At 39.0% G+C, this 15348-nt stretch overlaps 1 protein-coding gene across 3 annotated transcripts in view; it reads left to right on the forward strand.

Annotated features, from left to right (window-relative positions):
• ACTR2 (actin related protein 2) overlaps window positions 1–15348 on the forward strand; it is a 43287-nt gene that overhangs the window by 16637 nt on the left and 11302 nt on the right. For all 3 annotated transcript variants that reach the window (XM_030826979.1, XM_030826978.1, XM_030826980.1), the window contains 4 exons: window positions 1210–1425; window positions 5442–5514; window positions 8784–8920; window positions 10602–10751. In XM_030826979.1, the coding sequence (XP_030682839.1) occupies window positions 1210–1425; window positions 5442–5514; window positions 8784–8920; window positions 10602–10751 (576 nt within the window). The remainder of the gene's footprint in view (window positions 1–1209; window positions 1426–5441; window positions 5515–8783; window positions 8921–10601; window positions 10752–15348) is intronic.

Below are 15348 nucleotides of genomic sequence, written 5' to 3' on the forward strand. Positions count from 1 at the left end.
GAGTTTGAGACCAGCTTGGCCAACGTGGTGAAACCCCATCTTTACTAAAAATACAAAAATTAGCCGGGCATGTTGGCAGGTGCCTGTAATCCCAGCTACTCAAGAGGCTGAGGTAGGAGAATCGCTTGAACCTGGGAGGCAGAGGTTGTAGTGAGCTGAGATCATGCCACTGCACTGTAGCCTGGGTAGTAGAGCGAGACTCAGTCTCAAAAAAAAATCTTGTGTTAATTTTGCTGCTGCTTTTTTTTTTGTCTCTCCATAATTAAAACTTAACATATTGTAGCAAATGTCTACTTCTGATACTAGTTTTTTTAATTGAATTTATCAACATATGTAGAAATTAATATTATTTAACATCTTGACTAGCTGTTTTCTAAAAATAAGTCTAAATGCTAGGACATCCTTACTTATTATATATACAAAATGTGACTTTCAAATGTGGGTCATCTTAAGTATGCTCTCATTGGAGACAAGACTTGTGAGTATTATGCTTCATGTGTGATGGTGTAGTTTTCCAAAATACTTTAAGATTGAAAATGTTGCTCAGGAGACAATTTTAAAGGATGGGTTATTTGCCTATATCTTAATATTTTATAACTACAAATTCTCATTCACCTTGGTGAGGCATATGTAGAAACAGTTTAAATTCTTATTCAGGCATATGTAGATAGAAGTTTGTGCCATTTATAAGTTAGTTGGTGTATATATGCGTTATTATAGAGTAATAATCATTTTATTTTTTGCTTCTTTCATTATGCTTTATATTACTTACATTTATCATTTTGATATTTAGTGCAAAGAAATGTGCTGCATGCATTGAGCATTTTTCTACAAGTTTTTTCCCCCAATGTGCTATTTCACATATCACAGGCCTTATTTTTTGAACAATTGAGCAAAAGAAACAGATGAAACCTCATACAAAACCCTCCAAAATATGAAAATGTGGGGTTTATTTGTGCTATTGCTCTTCTTTTGGAAACATTTGTGTTAAAGGTAAGGTCAATTTATTGATTTAAACCACATTGTACGCAAAAATTTATTATCCATGATTAAACTTTCTAAGACATCGTTCTTGATAGAAAAGATTTTCTAACTTGTGGAATAAAAAGATTTATTTTGCAAGTGTCAGAAAGATTAAAATTAATTATTCCCAAGTTTTCTTAAATATTATGCAAAATTTTGATCTACAGCTTTGACATAATTTTCTAGGATCTTATGGTTGGTGATGAGGCAAGTGAATTACGATCAATGTTAGAAGTTAACTACCCTATGGAAAATGGCATAGTACGAAATTGGGATGACATGAAACACCTGTGGGACTACACATTTGGACCAGAGAAACTTAATATAGATACCAGAAATTGTAAAATCTTACTCACAGAACCTCCTATGAACCCAACCAAAAACAGAGAGAAGATCGTAGAGGTGAGTTTTTCTGCAGGATATGCACATGTATTTCTGTGATATTATGTTAAATCAAAAATTTTCTTTTTTCTTACTGTTGCTGTGGATAAAGAGAATAAAAACAATTGTTTTCCTTCAGATCTTATTAAGTATCTACTATGTGCTAGTCATTATTCTAAGTAGGAAAGTAGGATAGATCAGTAAACAAAAAATCCTACTGCCATGGAGTGTATATATTCTAACAGGGTAAAACAGACCAAAAAAATTAAGTTTTTAATTTAGTGAGTTAATTAAGTTAATTTTTTATGGAGGAGCCAGCAGAAGGAGATTGAAAAGGCTAATACAATAAGCAGTTACAGAGTTAATTAAATGGTTTGTTAGAAGGTGAGCGATCCAGTTGACCCATGAGCAATGCAGGGTTAGGGGCACCAACCCTCCCTACTCACGTGCAAAATTAACTACCCCCAAAAATACTTAACTTCTAATAGCCTACTGTTGACCAGAAGCCTTACCGACAACATGATATGTATTGTATACTATATTCTTAAAATAAAGTAAGCTAGAGGAAATGCTGTTAAGAAAATCATAAGGAAGAGAAAATACATTTACTATACCTTAAATGGATGTGGATCATCATAAAGATCTTCATCCTCATTGTCTTCACGCTGACGAAGAAGAGGAGGGGTTAGTCTGGCTGTCTTGGGTGGCAGAGACAGAAGAGGTGGAAGGGGAGGCAGGAAAGATTTATTGACAAAAATCGTGTATAAGTGGACCTGTGTGGTTCAAACTTGTTGTTATTCAAGGGTCAGCTGTAGGTATTAAAGGCAAAATAAATCAGGTTAAGGGGGAGTGGGAGGTTGTAATTGTACATAGGTTGTGAGAAGGTGATGTTTAAACAGACAGGGTAAGTGAGTTAGCCAGGATATATAGGAGAATGGTATTCCAGATAAAGGGAGTAGCCAGTGTAAAGGTCTTAAGTTAGGAACAAGCCTGGCATATTAAAGAATAAGCAAGGAAGCCAGTGTGAGGGGAAAGCAACAGAAGATGAGGTCAAATAAGTAATATTGGTGTCTTGTAGGCTCTAATTAGGAATTGGGCGGCTGGACGTGGTGGCTCACACCTGTAATCCCAGCATTTTGGGAAGCTGGGGCGGGTGGATCACAAGGTTAAGAGTTCGAGACCAGCCTGACCAACATAGTGAAACCCCGTCTCTACTAAAAATAGAAAAATTAGCTGGGCGTAGTGGCGCACGCCTGTAATCCCAGCTACTTGGGAGGCTGGGGCAGGAGAATCGCTTGAACCTGGGAGGCAGAGGTTGCAGTGAACCGAGATCACACCACTGCATTCCAGCCTGGGTGACAGGGCGAGACTCAGTCTCAAAAAAAAAAGGGGGGGGGGAGGGGAATTGGGCTTTTACTGTGGGTGAAATATGGGGCTGTTACAGGAAAGGGAGATGCTCAGATTTAGATTTCTCTGTTGTGTTGTGAGTTTCCCACAAGGAGGCAAAGATAGAACAGTTGGGGACTTTTTCAGTCATTTAAGCAAGAGATAATGATGGTTAGGGTTGGAGTAATAGTAGTAGAGATAGTGAGAAATTACCAGATTACAGGTCTATTTTGAAGGTAGGGCCAAAGAATTTTCTAATGCATTTGATATGGGTAATAGAGAGTGAGGAGTCAGAGATGACTCCAAAGGTTTTGGCTTGACTGGAAGATGGAGTTACCATTAACTGAAGTCGGGAGAACAACTGAGAAAAGTAGAGCAGGGTTTGAAGGGGAATGAGCAAGAGTTCAATTTTGGACATGTTAAGTTTGTAGGTCCCTATTAGACATCCAAGCAGAAATGTCAAAACAGGTAGTTATATATATAAGATCAAGTTCAAGAGAAAAGACTGGGCTGGAGATACAAACTTGAGAGTCATCCGGATATAAATAATATGGTTCAACAAAGAAGAGAGGGTGGACGGTGGTGAAAAGGCCAAGGACCAGAGAGATAGGAGGAGCCAGCAGAAGGAGATTGAAAACGCTAATGAGGCCGGGCTAGGTGGCTCCCAGCACTTTGGGAGGCCAAGGCAGGTGGATCACTTGAGACTAGGAATTCGAGACCAGCCTGGCCAACATGGCAAAACTCCATCTCTACTAAAAACAGTAGAGTAGTAGTGGTGCACGCCTGTAATCCCAGCTACTCGGGAGGCTGAGGCAGGAGAATTGCTTGAACCCAGGAGGTGGAGGTTGCAGTGAGCTGAGATCACCCCCACTGCACTCCAGCCTGAGCAACAGAGTGAGACTCTGTCTCAAAAAAAGAAAAAAAAGCTAATGAAATAATGAAATAAGCAGTTACAGAGGAAAGAGAGAGCAAGAGAGCTATGATCCTCATAGTTTAAATAAGTAATTTTTCAAGGTTCTTTTATTTTTGTATATATGAAGTAGAAAATAACTTCTGTAGCTTTCCAGTTACTATTTAATGTACATATTTTATGAATATGTTTAAATGTTGATGGAAATTTTTGAAAGGATTTAGAAGAAAATGTTGTTAGTATTTTTAAAGCCTGTATTAAAACTCAATTTTGTATTGTTTTGAAAATCTAAGATCATGGTTTTAAAGAATCCATATGATTTCTTACGGCTTATATTTTAATATTCTTATTTGTTTATGACTACAAATATGTCTATGACTGATAGTATCCTACCTTAATCTCATTAACATGCTTTCACATTGGTATGTGCATATATATGATCATTCTTCCATTTTCATCCCTGTGGAGGTGGAATAAAGGATGATGGAATAAAATACTATTCAGACTATCTAATTGCTTAATTGATGAGTATGAGTATGTGTTTCAGAGTTGTAGAATTTAAATTCTGTGTAATTTTCATTGTGGTCAATTGTAAAATTTCTAAATATTTAGATATTCAGAGTGATAGGCAACCCTACCAGTCAAGGAGTGCTCAGTCTAGATCACCAAAAAAAATCATGCAGGATGTTCCCAGCTGACCTGGGCTACAGAGAATGAACATGTGTGTGACCAGTGAGGGCACAAAGGAAACAACTCCTCCTTCCAGGATAGTTCATTTGGAGGTTGTAATTACAGTCTTGATTCAAGTAGGGACTGGGCTCAGCAGCTAAGCCATTTCTGTATCTTCCAGCAATCAGGAATTAACCATTGATTTTTGTCTTTGCCATGCCATTTTACTGTTTTCTTTTTCCTTCCTTCCTTCCTTCCTTCCTTGCTTCCTTCCTTCCTTCGTTCCTTCATTCATTCATTCATTCATTCATTCATTCATTTTTAAGCTCCTCAGGGTAGACAGAGCTATACTCCTGGCCCAGATTAAGGGAGGGGCTACGAAGCTCTGTAAAGCAATTTCTATATTTTGTCTTTGAATTAAAAGATATTTCCTGTCCAGGCACGGTGGCTCACGCCTATAATCCCAGCACTTTGGGAGGCCAAGGCAGGCAGATCACGAGGTCAGGAGTTCGAGACCAGCCTGGCCAACATAGTGAAACCCTGTCTGTACTAAAAATACAAAAATTAGCCAGGCATGGTGGTGCATGCCTGTAGTCCCAGCTACTCGGGAGGCTGAGGCAGGAGAATCAGTTGAACCTGGGAGGTGGAGGTTGCAGTGAGCCAAGATTGCGCCTCTGCACTCCAGCTTGGGCAACAGAGTGAGACTTCATCTCAAAAAAAAAAAAAAAGAATTTCCCTTAAGGGACGTCAATTAAGAGAGTCTTGTTCAATACAGAGAGCTTTCTTTCACACTAGTTAGTTATTAACTAATACACTAAGAAATCTTTGCTTTGTCACGCTTATGAAATGCTTGGGGACTTAGTATGTATCCAGAAATCTGTCTTCAGACTTGGAGCTCTGTGGCAGCAGAACTTTAATAAGAAACAAGAGGAGCTGATGAAAATGGAAGACTATTTCAGGTCCATTTGATTCTATTTTGGGCAATTAATTCACTCTGTGACCATGAAGAAAACATTTATTTATTATGTAATTTTCTAAATACCAGTTTTTTTCTTTCTGTCTGCATTTACAGGTAATGTTTGAAACTTACCAGTTTTCTGGTGTATATGTAGCCATCCAGGCAGTTCTGACTTTGTATGCTCAAGGTAGGTGAAGCTTAACTGTTAGAAAAATCACTTCATCAAACATTTATTATGTACGTTTTATGTCCGAGAATTTGGTTTCTCAATAAGTTATAAGCCCCAGAAAACTACATTATTTATATACCACACTTTGAAATATTTTCACAGTTTTTAAAATTTGTGAAAGAAGATTTTGTTTTTTTTTTTTTTTTTTTGAGACGGAGTCTCGCTCTGTCGCCCAGGCTGGAGTGCAGTGGCGCAATCTCGGCTCACTGCAAGCTCAGCCTCCCGGGTTCACGCCATTCTCCTGCCTCAGCCTCTCCGAGTAGCTGGGACTACAGGCGCCCGCCACCACGCCCGGCTAATTTTTTGTATTTTTTTAGTAGAGACGGTGTTTCACCGTGGTCTTGATCTCCTGACCTCGTGATCCGCCTGCCTCGGCCTCCCAAAGTGCTGGGATTACAAGCGTGAGCCACCGCGCCCGGCCCATAAGATTTTATATACATTTTTATTTGCTAAATATGGATTTAAGGTTAAAAAAAGGCTGAAAGACTTATTTTTAAAAAAATAGGATGTTCTCTCTTTTAAGCTATTTTAATTTTTTTTTTTTTTTTTTTTTTTTGAGACAGATTTTTGCTTTTGTTGCCCAGGCTGGAGTGCAATAGTGCAATCTCGGCTTACCACAACCTCCACCTCCTGGGTTCAAGTGATTTTCCTGCCTCAGCCTCCCGAGTAGTTGGGATTACAGGCATGTGCCACCACACTCGGCTAATTTTGTATTTTTAGTAGAGATGGGGTTTCTCCATATTGGTCAGGCTGGTCTCAAACTCCTGACCTCAGGTAATCTGCCCGCCTCAGCCTCCTGAAGTGCTGGGATTACAGGCATGAGTCACCGTGCCTGGCATTGCTATTTTAATTTTTTATACATGGAATTTGTCCCCAGGATTGGCTTGAGTTAAAAAAAAAATACGCAGAGATTTAAAAAGGTAGCATAAAATCATGCCTGTCAAATATATAGTAGATTAAAAAGGAGAAGGTAAACATTTGGGAGTGCATTTCTAACTTTTGAGGTGGGTTTAATGGAGGGGACTACTTATATATTCTCTTGATATTGCCATTAGCAACTGCCTCCCTCTTTATTGGAAATAAAATATTGGCCATGTTGGGAGAGCTCTTTTTTTTTTTTTATGGCCTTATAAATTCAACAGGAACTTACTGAGAATGTCTGGGCCTGTCAGATACGTGCCAAGGAGTCTTTTAGGCACTTAAGGGGATAATCCAGTGGGAAAAGTGTGTGGCACTGGAAATGGGTCAAGTGTGTTTGGAGAAAGGCCAGTATGTAACCTGATGGAAGTGGTAGAAAATAAGGTGAGGTGGGTAGGGAGGGCTCTTTGGGAAATAAAATGTAAATTCTTGGCATTAGTCAGTGTTACTGGGAGTATTTTTGAATTGATGATGGTGTGAATTCCTCTTTTTTTTTTTTTTTTTTGTCTTTTTTGCAATGGAAAGCCTCTTCTTTTTAAGAGTACAACATTCAAGGGCTGTATATGAGTTTTATGAGGCTTATTGCATCAAGGAAGGACAAATTATATCAACTTAAAAAGGAGGTAGTTTTAGGCTGGGTGCGGTGGCTCACGCCTGTAATCCCAGCACTTTGGGAGGCCGAGGTGGGTGGATCACAAGGTCAGGAGATCGAGACTATCCTGACTAACACGGTGAAACCCTGTCTCTACTAAAAAAAAAAAAAAATACAAAAAATTAGCTGGGCATGGTGGCGTGTGCCTGTAATCCCAGCTACTTGGGAGGCTGAGGCTGGAGAATCACTTGAACAACCCGGGAAGCAGAGGTTGCAGTGAGCCGAGATTGTGCCATTGCACTCCAGCCTGGGCGACAGAGCGAGACTCTGTCTCAAAAAATATATAAATAAAAATATAAAAAAAGTTTTTTTGACCAGGTATGGTGGCTCATGGCTGTAATCCCAGCACTTTGAGAAGCCAAGGCGGTCAAATGGCTGTATCTCCAGTGTTTGAGACCAGCCTGGGCAACATAGTGAGATCCCTATCTCTATAAAAAATAAAATTAGCTGGGTGTGGTTGCACACACCTATAGTCCCAGAGGCTGAGGTGAGATGATCACGAGCCCAGGAGGTTGAGGAAACATGGGAAACAAAGAAGCTTCTTTGCTGTTCTTTTATTACGAGGTTTAACTGACATTGCCTTTTATTATAAGGTTTCCAGTGAATAATCAGAGTGATGCTTTGGTTAGCCACGTTTAATTTTTGTTAGATTTCTAGCTGTCTAGTATCAATAGGCATTTTTCCAGAACAGACAGTATATGTTATTTGTAGTATATTCAAAACTATCTAAGTTGAGAAAAATAAAGAATTGTACAGAGCTTTAAGAACATGTTTTGCGGCCGGGCGCGGTGGCTCAGGCCTGTAATCCCAGCACTTTGGGAGGCCGAGGCGGGCGGATCACGGGGTCAGGAGATCGAGACCATCCTGGCTAACACGGTGAAACCCCGTCTCTACTAAAAAAAATACAAAAAATTAGCCGGACGTGTTGGCGGGCACCTGTAGTCCCAGCTACTCGGGAGGCTGAGGCAGGAGAATGGCGTGATCCCAGGAGGCAGAGCTTGCAGTGAGCCGAGATTGCGCCACTGCACTCCAGCCTGGGGGACAGAGCAAGACTCCGTCTCAAAATAAAAAAAAAAAAGAACATGTTCTGCTCGGTGTGGTGGCTCATGCCTGTAACCCCAACAGTTTGAGAGGCCAAGGCAGACAGATCACTTGAGGCCAGGAGTTCGAGACCAGCTTGGGCAACATGGCGAAACCCTGTCTCTACAAAAAAATTACAAAAATTAGCCAGGCATGGTGGTGCATGCCTGTAGTCCCAGCTACTCAGGAGGCTAAGGTGGGAGGTATGACTTGAACACAGGAAATGAAGGTTGCAGTGAGCCTAGATTGAGCCACTGTACTCCTCCAGCCTGGGTGACAGAGCCAGACCCTGTCTCAAAAAAAAAGAAAAAAAAAAGTCCTGTTTTTCAGTCCTCAGTCTCAGGGTCTGTTTCTTCTCATCTCCTTGGGCAGCACATAATAGTAGACTAAAAGTCTTAAAAGAGAACACTCACTTTAATACTTATGCATTGGAAACAAACTGCAAAATAAGTAAATAATAAATTCCGGCTTCTAGTTGGTTGCGTTTCTATTTTGGCTTCCCTACTGTATTTGGAACTTGCTGGCTTTGGTTTTTCTGATTTGGCTTTTTATTTAAATCCCCCTGGCTTTTATGCAGGTTTATTGACTGGTGTAGTGGTAGACTCTGGAGATGGTGTGACTCACATTTGCCCAGTATATGAAGGCTTTTCTCTCCCTCATCTTACCAGGAGACTGGATATTGCTGGGAGGGATATAACTAGATATCTTATCAAGGTAAGTGAAAGGAAAATATCATGGAAATTAAATTTTGTAATTTGTTTACCACCCTAACACAGAATTGAATCTGTCGTTTTAGGATTCCAGCAAATCTGTACCACTAGAGAAATTACCCAGTTACCTCCCTTATTTATATAAAAATTCATGTAAGATTTATACACATGAAGAAAAAAAGAAAAAGATACATTAAAAACAAGAAAAAAAGATGTACACACATGATCTCTGTATACTAATGAGAGTACATTATATCATTACATAATTATATTTGTCATTCCTGAGGAATGAGTAGACAGATATTTCAAGGATAGAAGAGACCCCTAACTTGAAACTTTCTTGGACAGCTCAGGCAGCCTTTTCTGCCATAAATCCTTTCTTTGAGCAGGTATGTTTTAAGCCATAATCTTGGTTGGGTTGCCTGCTCTTGTCCTTTCCTACAGAATACAGTGATAGCAAATTAATGATAATTTGAGAAAAACAGCCCAAATATGCCAGACTTTACTATTTAGTAGTTTTCATGGAGTAGATCCAGTTTTTAATATTTACTATTTTAGTTCACTTCTGAATATAACTAGTTATAATTTTCTTTAAAACATTACTGGAGAAAGTACGTAAGGTGTCTACTTGCTAACATATATCATTTTTAATGTTAAAATAAAATTTAGAAAATTGTTTATACCGGAATTCTATAATCAGTCTATCCTCTCCAGGACAGTGGTTCTCACCAGGGGACAGTGCTGTCCTCTGGGGGATATTAGCAATTTCTGGACACATTTTTGGTTGTCTGAGCTGGGCAGGAATGCTACTGAACATTCTATAGTGAGTAGGGCTGGCAGCACAACAAACAATGTATAGTCTGTCAGTGGTGCTGCTGTTAAGAAACCCTGTCTCTGCATTAAATTGGGTTGCACTGTCTTTACCTTGACATTGGGTTCCTTCAGTCTCATTTAAAGTAATCCTCCTCATGAGGGGAGATTAAATTAATGAGAATTATAATAGTCTCATTTTAGGCCAAAATTCAAAGCGTAACCAACAGAATTTCTGGGGTTGTCTTTAGAACACAGACTCAAATATTAGAGGATTTTTTTTTTATTTGTAAAGTCTAGTAATTTTTTTTGTCTCAGTGGGTTTTTAAAAAAATAGTATTTTCTAGCATTTAAGAAATATAACAATGGAGATTATGCCTTTGAGTATCCGAATAATTCCCTTATCTTCGTTAAACAAATGCTATTGTCCTTCTAATATGTGCCAGACACAGTACTAGAAACTAAAGATAAAACTTTTAAAGACTTGGGGGCATTTCATAAATATGGCATTAATTGTGTGAGCAAACTGCAGGCTACAGGAGTCCAGTACTAAAATAATATTTATTCATTAATATACTTTTGTTTATCAAAACTATCAAAACATTAGTACTCATGCAGTGCTTTTCAAAAACTGACTTTTCTAGTCATTTTACTGACTTATTTATGAATTGCTAATTATTTTACCCTCTCTGAAACTGAAATATAAATCCTTTTATGGTGGGTAAAATCCTACTTCTGAAATAGTAGGAGCTGAGGATCCACTGCCCATTCTGTTTGTTATTGATGTGACATATTTAATGAGCATTATTAATAGCTTTTGCAGAGTAGAACTCATTCAGATGTATTATGAACTTACTGCTATTGTTTTGTACCAGCTACTTCTGTTGCGAGGATACGCCTTCAACCACTCTGCTGATTTTGAAACGGTTCGCATGATTAAAGAAAAACTGTGTTACGTGGGATATAATATTGAGCAAGAGCAGAAACTGGCCTTGGAAACCACAGTATTAGTTGAATCTTACACAGTAAGTGTTTCCAGTATATAATATATATGTGTTTTAAAGTGGACAGCCATGATTATTGGTGTCAGCTTAAGGAGGTTTTCTTAGAATCAGTATTTTTGTCTTGGGTTGTTGTAATATGTATATGTGTGTCTTTTAATGTCTCTTTCTACATTAAGATTCTATTTAATTATTTTAGGGCACCATATAATGCAAATTAAGGCAAGAATCATAAATTACTCTCTATACTAGGATATAATTAGATGCGAGATATTATTTTGAGATTGTAGTATTTGGCATAGCATTTCTCAACATATGTTTTACAGAACTTTATTTCCCTGAGATGTTAATAAGCATTTCACAAAAATTAAAAAGGATTACATTGTCACATAAGTTTGGGGAAGAGTTGATTTCACTTCACTGTAGAACTCAGAGCCTTTGGTTTGCTAATATATGCACAATATAGTATGCGTGTTTCTCAGACTCATATTCTAGGGCTTTTCAGAATTTCATGGGATTAGTGGTCTAAGAAACATACTTTGGAAATGGTCATTCTAGAGCATTGCTTTACTAATTCAGTAGGTGGCAGCCTTTCCTGACTTAATATTTTTTAATGAGGTATTAAATGTTAACTTGAAAATTGTAACTAATGAGATTTAGGACCTGGTTATAGTTTATAACACCAGAGGAGTTGATCCTACTTGAATTTTTAGTGAATTACCATCTTAAGCCTATTAAATTCATCTGAGTATAAAGTACCTCCAGGTCTCATCTTTGATCTAGTTATTACTAAAATGAAACAGTAATAGGCAATAAAGGCAAGTATTTTAAAACCATATGATTCATACTAGCTCTACATATTCACAAATATGTGCAAAATAGTCATTTTTAAAGTAATTATAAAAAATTTGTTGTTGGCCGGGCGCGGTGGCTCACACCTGTAATCCCAGCACTTTGGGAGATCGAGGTGGGCGGATCACCTGAGGTCAGCAGTTGGAGACCAGCCTGGCCAACATGGTGAAACCCCGTCTTTACTAAAAATACAAAAAATTAGCCAGGCAAGGTGGTGGGCACCTGTAGTCCCAGCTACTCAGGAGGCTGAGGCAGGAGAATTGCTTCAACCCAGGAGGCGGAGGTTGCAGTGAGCTGAGATCATGCCACTGCACTCCAGCCTGGGTGACAGAGCAAGACGCCATGTCGGAAAAAAAAAAAAAAAAGAGTTGTTAAGATAGTGATCCAAATATTCAGTAAACCCATTTAAAAATTTTTTTAATTTATTTTTTATTACACTTTAAGTTCTGGGATACATGTGCAGAAAATGCAGATTTGTTACATAGGTATACATGTGCCATGGTGGTTTGCTGCACCCATCAACCTGTCATCTGCATTAGATATTTCTCCTAAAGCTATACCTCCCTCCCCTTGCCGCCCCCCACCCAACAGGCCCCATGTGTGATGTTCCGCTCCCTGTGCCCGTTATGTTCTCATTGTCAACTCCCACTTATGAGTGAGAACATTTGGTGTTTGGTTTTCTGTTCCTGTGTTAATTTGCTGAGAATGATGGTTTCCAGTTTCACCCATGTCCCTGTAAAGGACATGAACTCATTGATTTTTTTTATGGCTGCATAGTATTCCATGGTGTATATGTGCCACATTTTCTTTATCCAGTCTAACATTGATGGGCATTTGGGTTGGTTCCAAGTCTTTGCTATTGTGAATAGTGCTGCAATAAACATACGTGTGCATGTGTCTTTATAGTAGCATGATTTATAATCCTTTGGGTATATACCCAGTAATGGGATCGCTGGGTCAAATGGTATTTCTAGTTCTAGATCCTTGAGGAATCACCACATTGTTTTCCACAATGGTTGAACTAATTTACTCCCACCAACAGTGTAAAAGCGTTCCTGTTTCTCCATATCCTCTCCAGCATCTGTTGTTTCCTGTCTTTTTAAGGATCGCCATTCTTACTGGCATGAGATTTTGTGGTTTTGATTTGTATTTCTCTAATGACCAGCGATGATGAGCTTTTTTTCATATGTTTATTGGCCGCATAAATGTCTTCTTTTGAAAAGTGTCTGTTCATATCCTTTGCCCACTTTTTGATGGGGTTATTTGTCTTTTTCTTGTAAATTTGTTTAAGTTCCTTGTAGATTCTGGATATTAAGCCTTTGTCAGATGGATAGATTGCAAAAAATTTTTCCCATTCTGTAGGTTTCCTGTTCACTCTGATGATAGTTTCTTTTGCTGTGCAAGAAGCTCTTTAGTTTAATTAGATTCCATTTGTCAATTTTGGCTTTTGTTGCAATTGCTTTTGGTGTTTTAGTCATGAAGTCTTTGCCCATGCCTATGTCCTGAATGGTATTGGCTAGGTTTTCTTCTAGGAGTAAACCCATTTTGTAACTTAATCATCTCCAGATTTGCTCTGGAGATTCCTTCCTGAAGTCTTCTTGACAGTTTCTCTAGTTGTCAAATTTTCCATCTACCTGATGATTTTGGAAGAAAGTGGCTGGCACAGGGCAAAAGATAAGCAAACTAGAAATGTAAAACATGTTTTATTTCTTTCTTCTCTCTTCTTCTCAAGGAATTTGAGGTAGGCTACAAAAATATATACAAATAGGCTGGGTGTAGTGGCTCACACCTGTAATCCCAGCACTTTGGGAGGCTGAGATAGGAGGATCACTTGAGGCCAGGAGTTCATGGCCGGCCTGGGCAATATAACGAGACCCTGTCTCTACAAAAAAATACAAAGATTTGCCAGGCGTAGTGGCACGTGCCTGTAGTCCTAGCTAGTTGAGAGGCTGAGGTGGGAAGATTGCTTGAGCCCAGGAGTTCAAGGCTCAAGTTTTGAGGCAGGGAGCTAGGATTTCACCACTGCACTCCAGCCTGGGTGAAGGAGCGAGACCCTGTCTCAAAAATAAAACAAAATCCATATATATATATATATATTTGATATATATATATACACACACATATACACAAGTATAAAGTAATAAGCTGATGAATAAGTGAAGAGGGACATGGGTGGACAAAATACAGAACAGGATAAGATTTGGTGCAAAGAAATGGGATGCCTACAGTTTAACAGTTCATTAAGGTGGTCAGAAAACTTAAACTTGATCCCATGCTGGCCAGCAGCCAGAACATGGAGAGAAGCCACACTATCAGTCTTCAAGTGCTTAAGGAAGGAGGTTTTGCTAATAAGATCTGCTGTGTGAAGTTTTTCCAGATATTTTGGGTGATTTCATGTGAACCCACCTGAAGGTGGAGGTGGTTTTTTTAAGGGTATAAGTTTTGGTAACCTTTTTTTTTTTTCTTTCTCTTTTGAGACAGGGTTTCCTCACTCTGTTGCTCAGGCTGCAGTGCAGTGGCATGATCTCGGCTCACTTCAGTCTCAATCTCCCAGGGTTAGGTGATCCTCCCACCTCAGCCTCCTAGGTAGCTGGGACCAAAGCTGGAATCTAAACAATCATTGTAATTGGCCAGGTGCGGTGGCTCTTCCCCGTAATCCCAGCACTTTGGGAGGCCAAGATGGGAGGATCATTTGAGCCCAGGAGTTCAAGACCAGCCTGAGTAACAAAGCAAGACCCCATCTCTACAAAAAATAAAATTAGCCAGACATAGTAGTGTGCATCTGTAGTGCCAGCTACTTGAGAGGCTGGGGTGGGAGAATCACTTGAATCTGGGAGATTGAGGCTGCAGTGAGCCATGATCATACCACTGCCCTCTAGCCTGGACAACAGAGCAAGAGCCTATCTCAAAAAATATATATATGTATTGTAGGGCCAGGCATGGTGGCTCATGCCTGTAATCCCAGCACTTTTGGGAGGCCAAACCGGGCAGATCACTTGAGGCCAGGAGCTCAAGACTAGCCCGGCCAACATGCAGAAACTCTGTCTCTACTAAAAATACAAAAATTAGCCAGGCGTGGTGGCACATGCCTGTAATCTCAGCTACTTGGCTGGCTGAGGTATGAGAATCATTTGAACCCAGTAGGCAGAGGTTGCACTGAGCCAAGATCAAGCCACTACACTCCAGCCTGGGCAACAGAGCGAGACTCTGTCTCAAAAAAAAATTATATTATAAATGTACTGTTAGACTTGTTAATGTAAAATTAATTCTGGTATCTCGTATGGAAATGTGTCAAATGCCAGCATACATGGGCATGCTTATTACTTAAGACAATCCAGTGAATTGTGAAGTGTTAGGAGAGGAAGTTTCTGCTTAACACTTCTCATTTAATTAAATATGAACACGATGTGTGACTGACAAGATTTTTTTGTACAAAGTCATAATATGATACCTGATTTGTTTAAATCTTATTTGCTTAAATTGAAATTATATTTATCAGTTATTTAAAATGTATTAGGACCTAGTAGGATACAACAGACCTGCCTAATAAAAATAGTCTAGATCAGTGTTCTGTAAACTTCTTTGATCATAAAACATTTTTTGGATTAAATGATTTGTTAGAAGTGGCATACGTTATAAAGTATTTTGATGGCAAAATAATAGTTTCACAGAGTAATTATTTGATGAAATAAAATTATTTAAAATGTTTAAAGTGGCTAGGTGCAGTGGTTCATGCTTGTAATCCCAACACTTTGGGAGGTCGAGGCGG

The sequence above is a fragment of the Nomascus leucogenys genome, chromosome 14 (assembly GCF_006542625.1).
Source record: "Nomascus leucogenys isolate Asia chromosome 14, Asia_NLE_v1, whole genome shotgun sequence".
NCBI lineage: Eukaryota > Metazoa > Chordata > Mammalia > Primates > Hylobatidae > Nomascus > Nomascus leucogenys.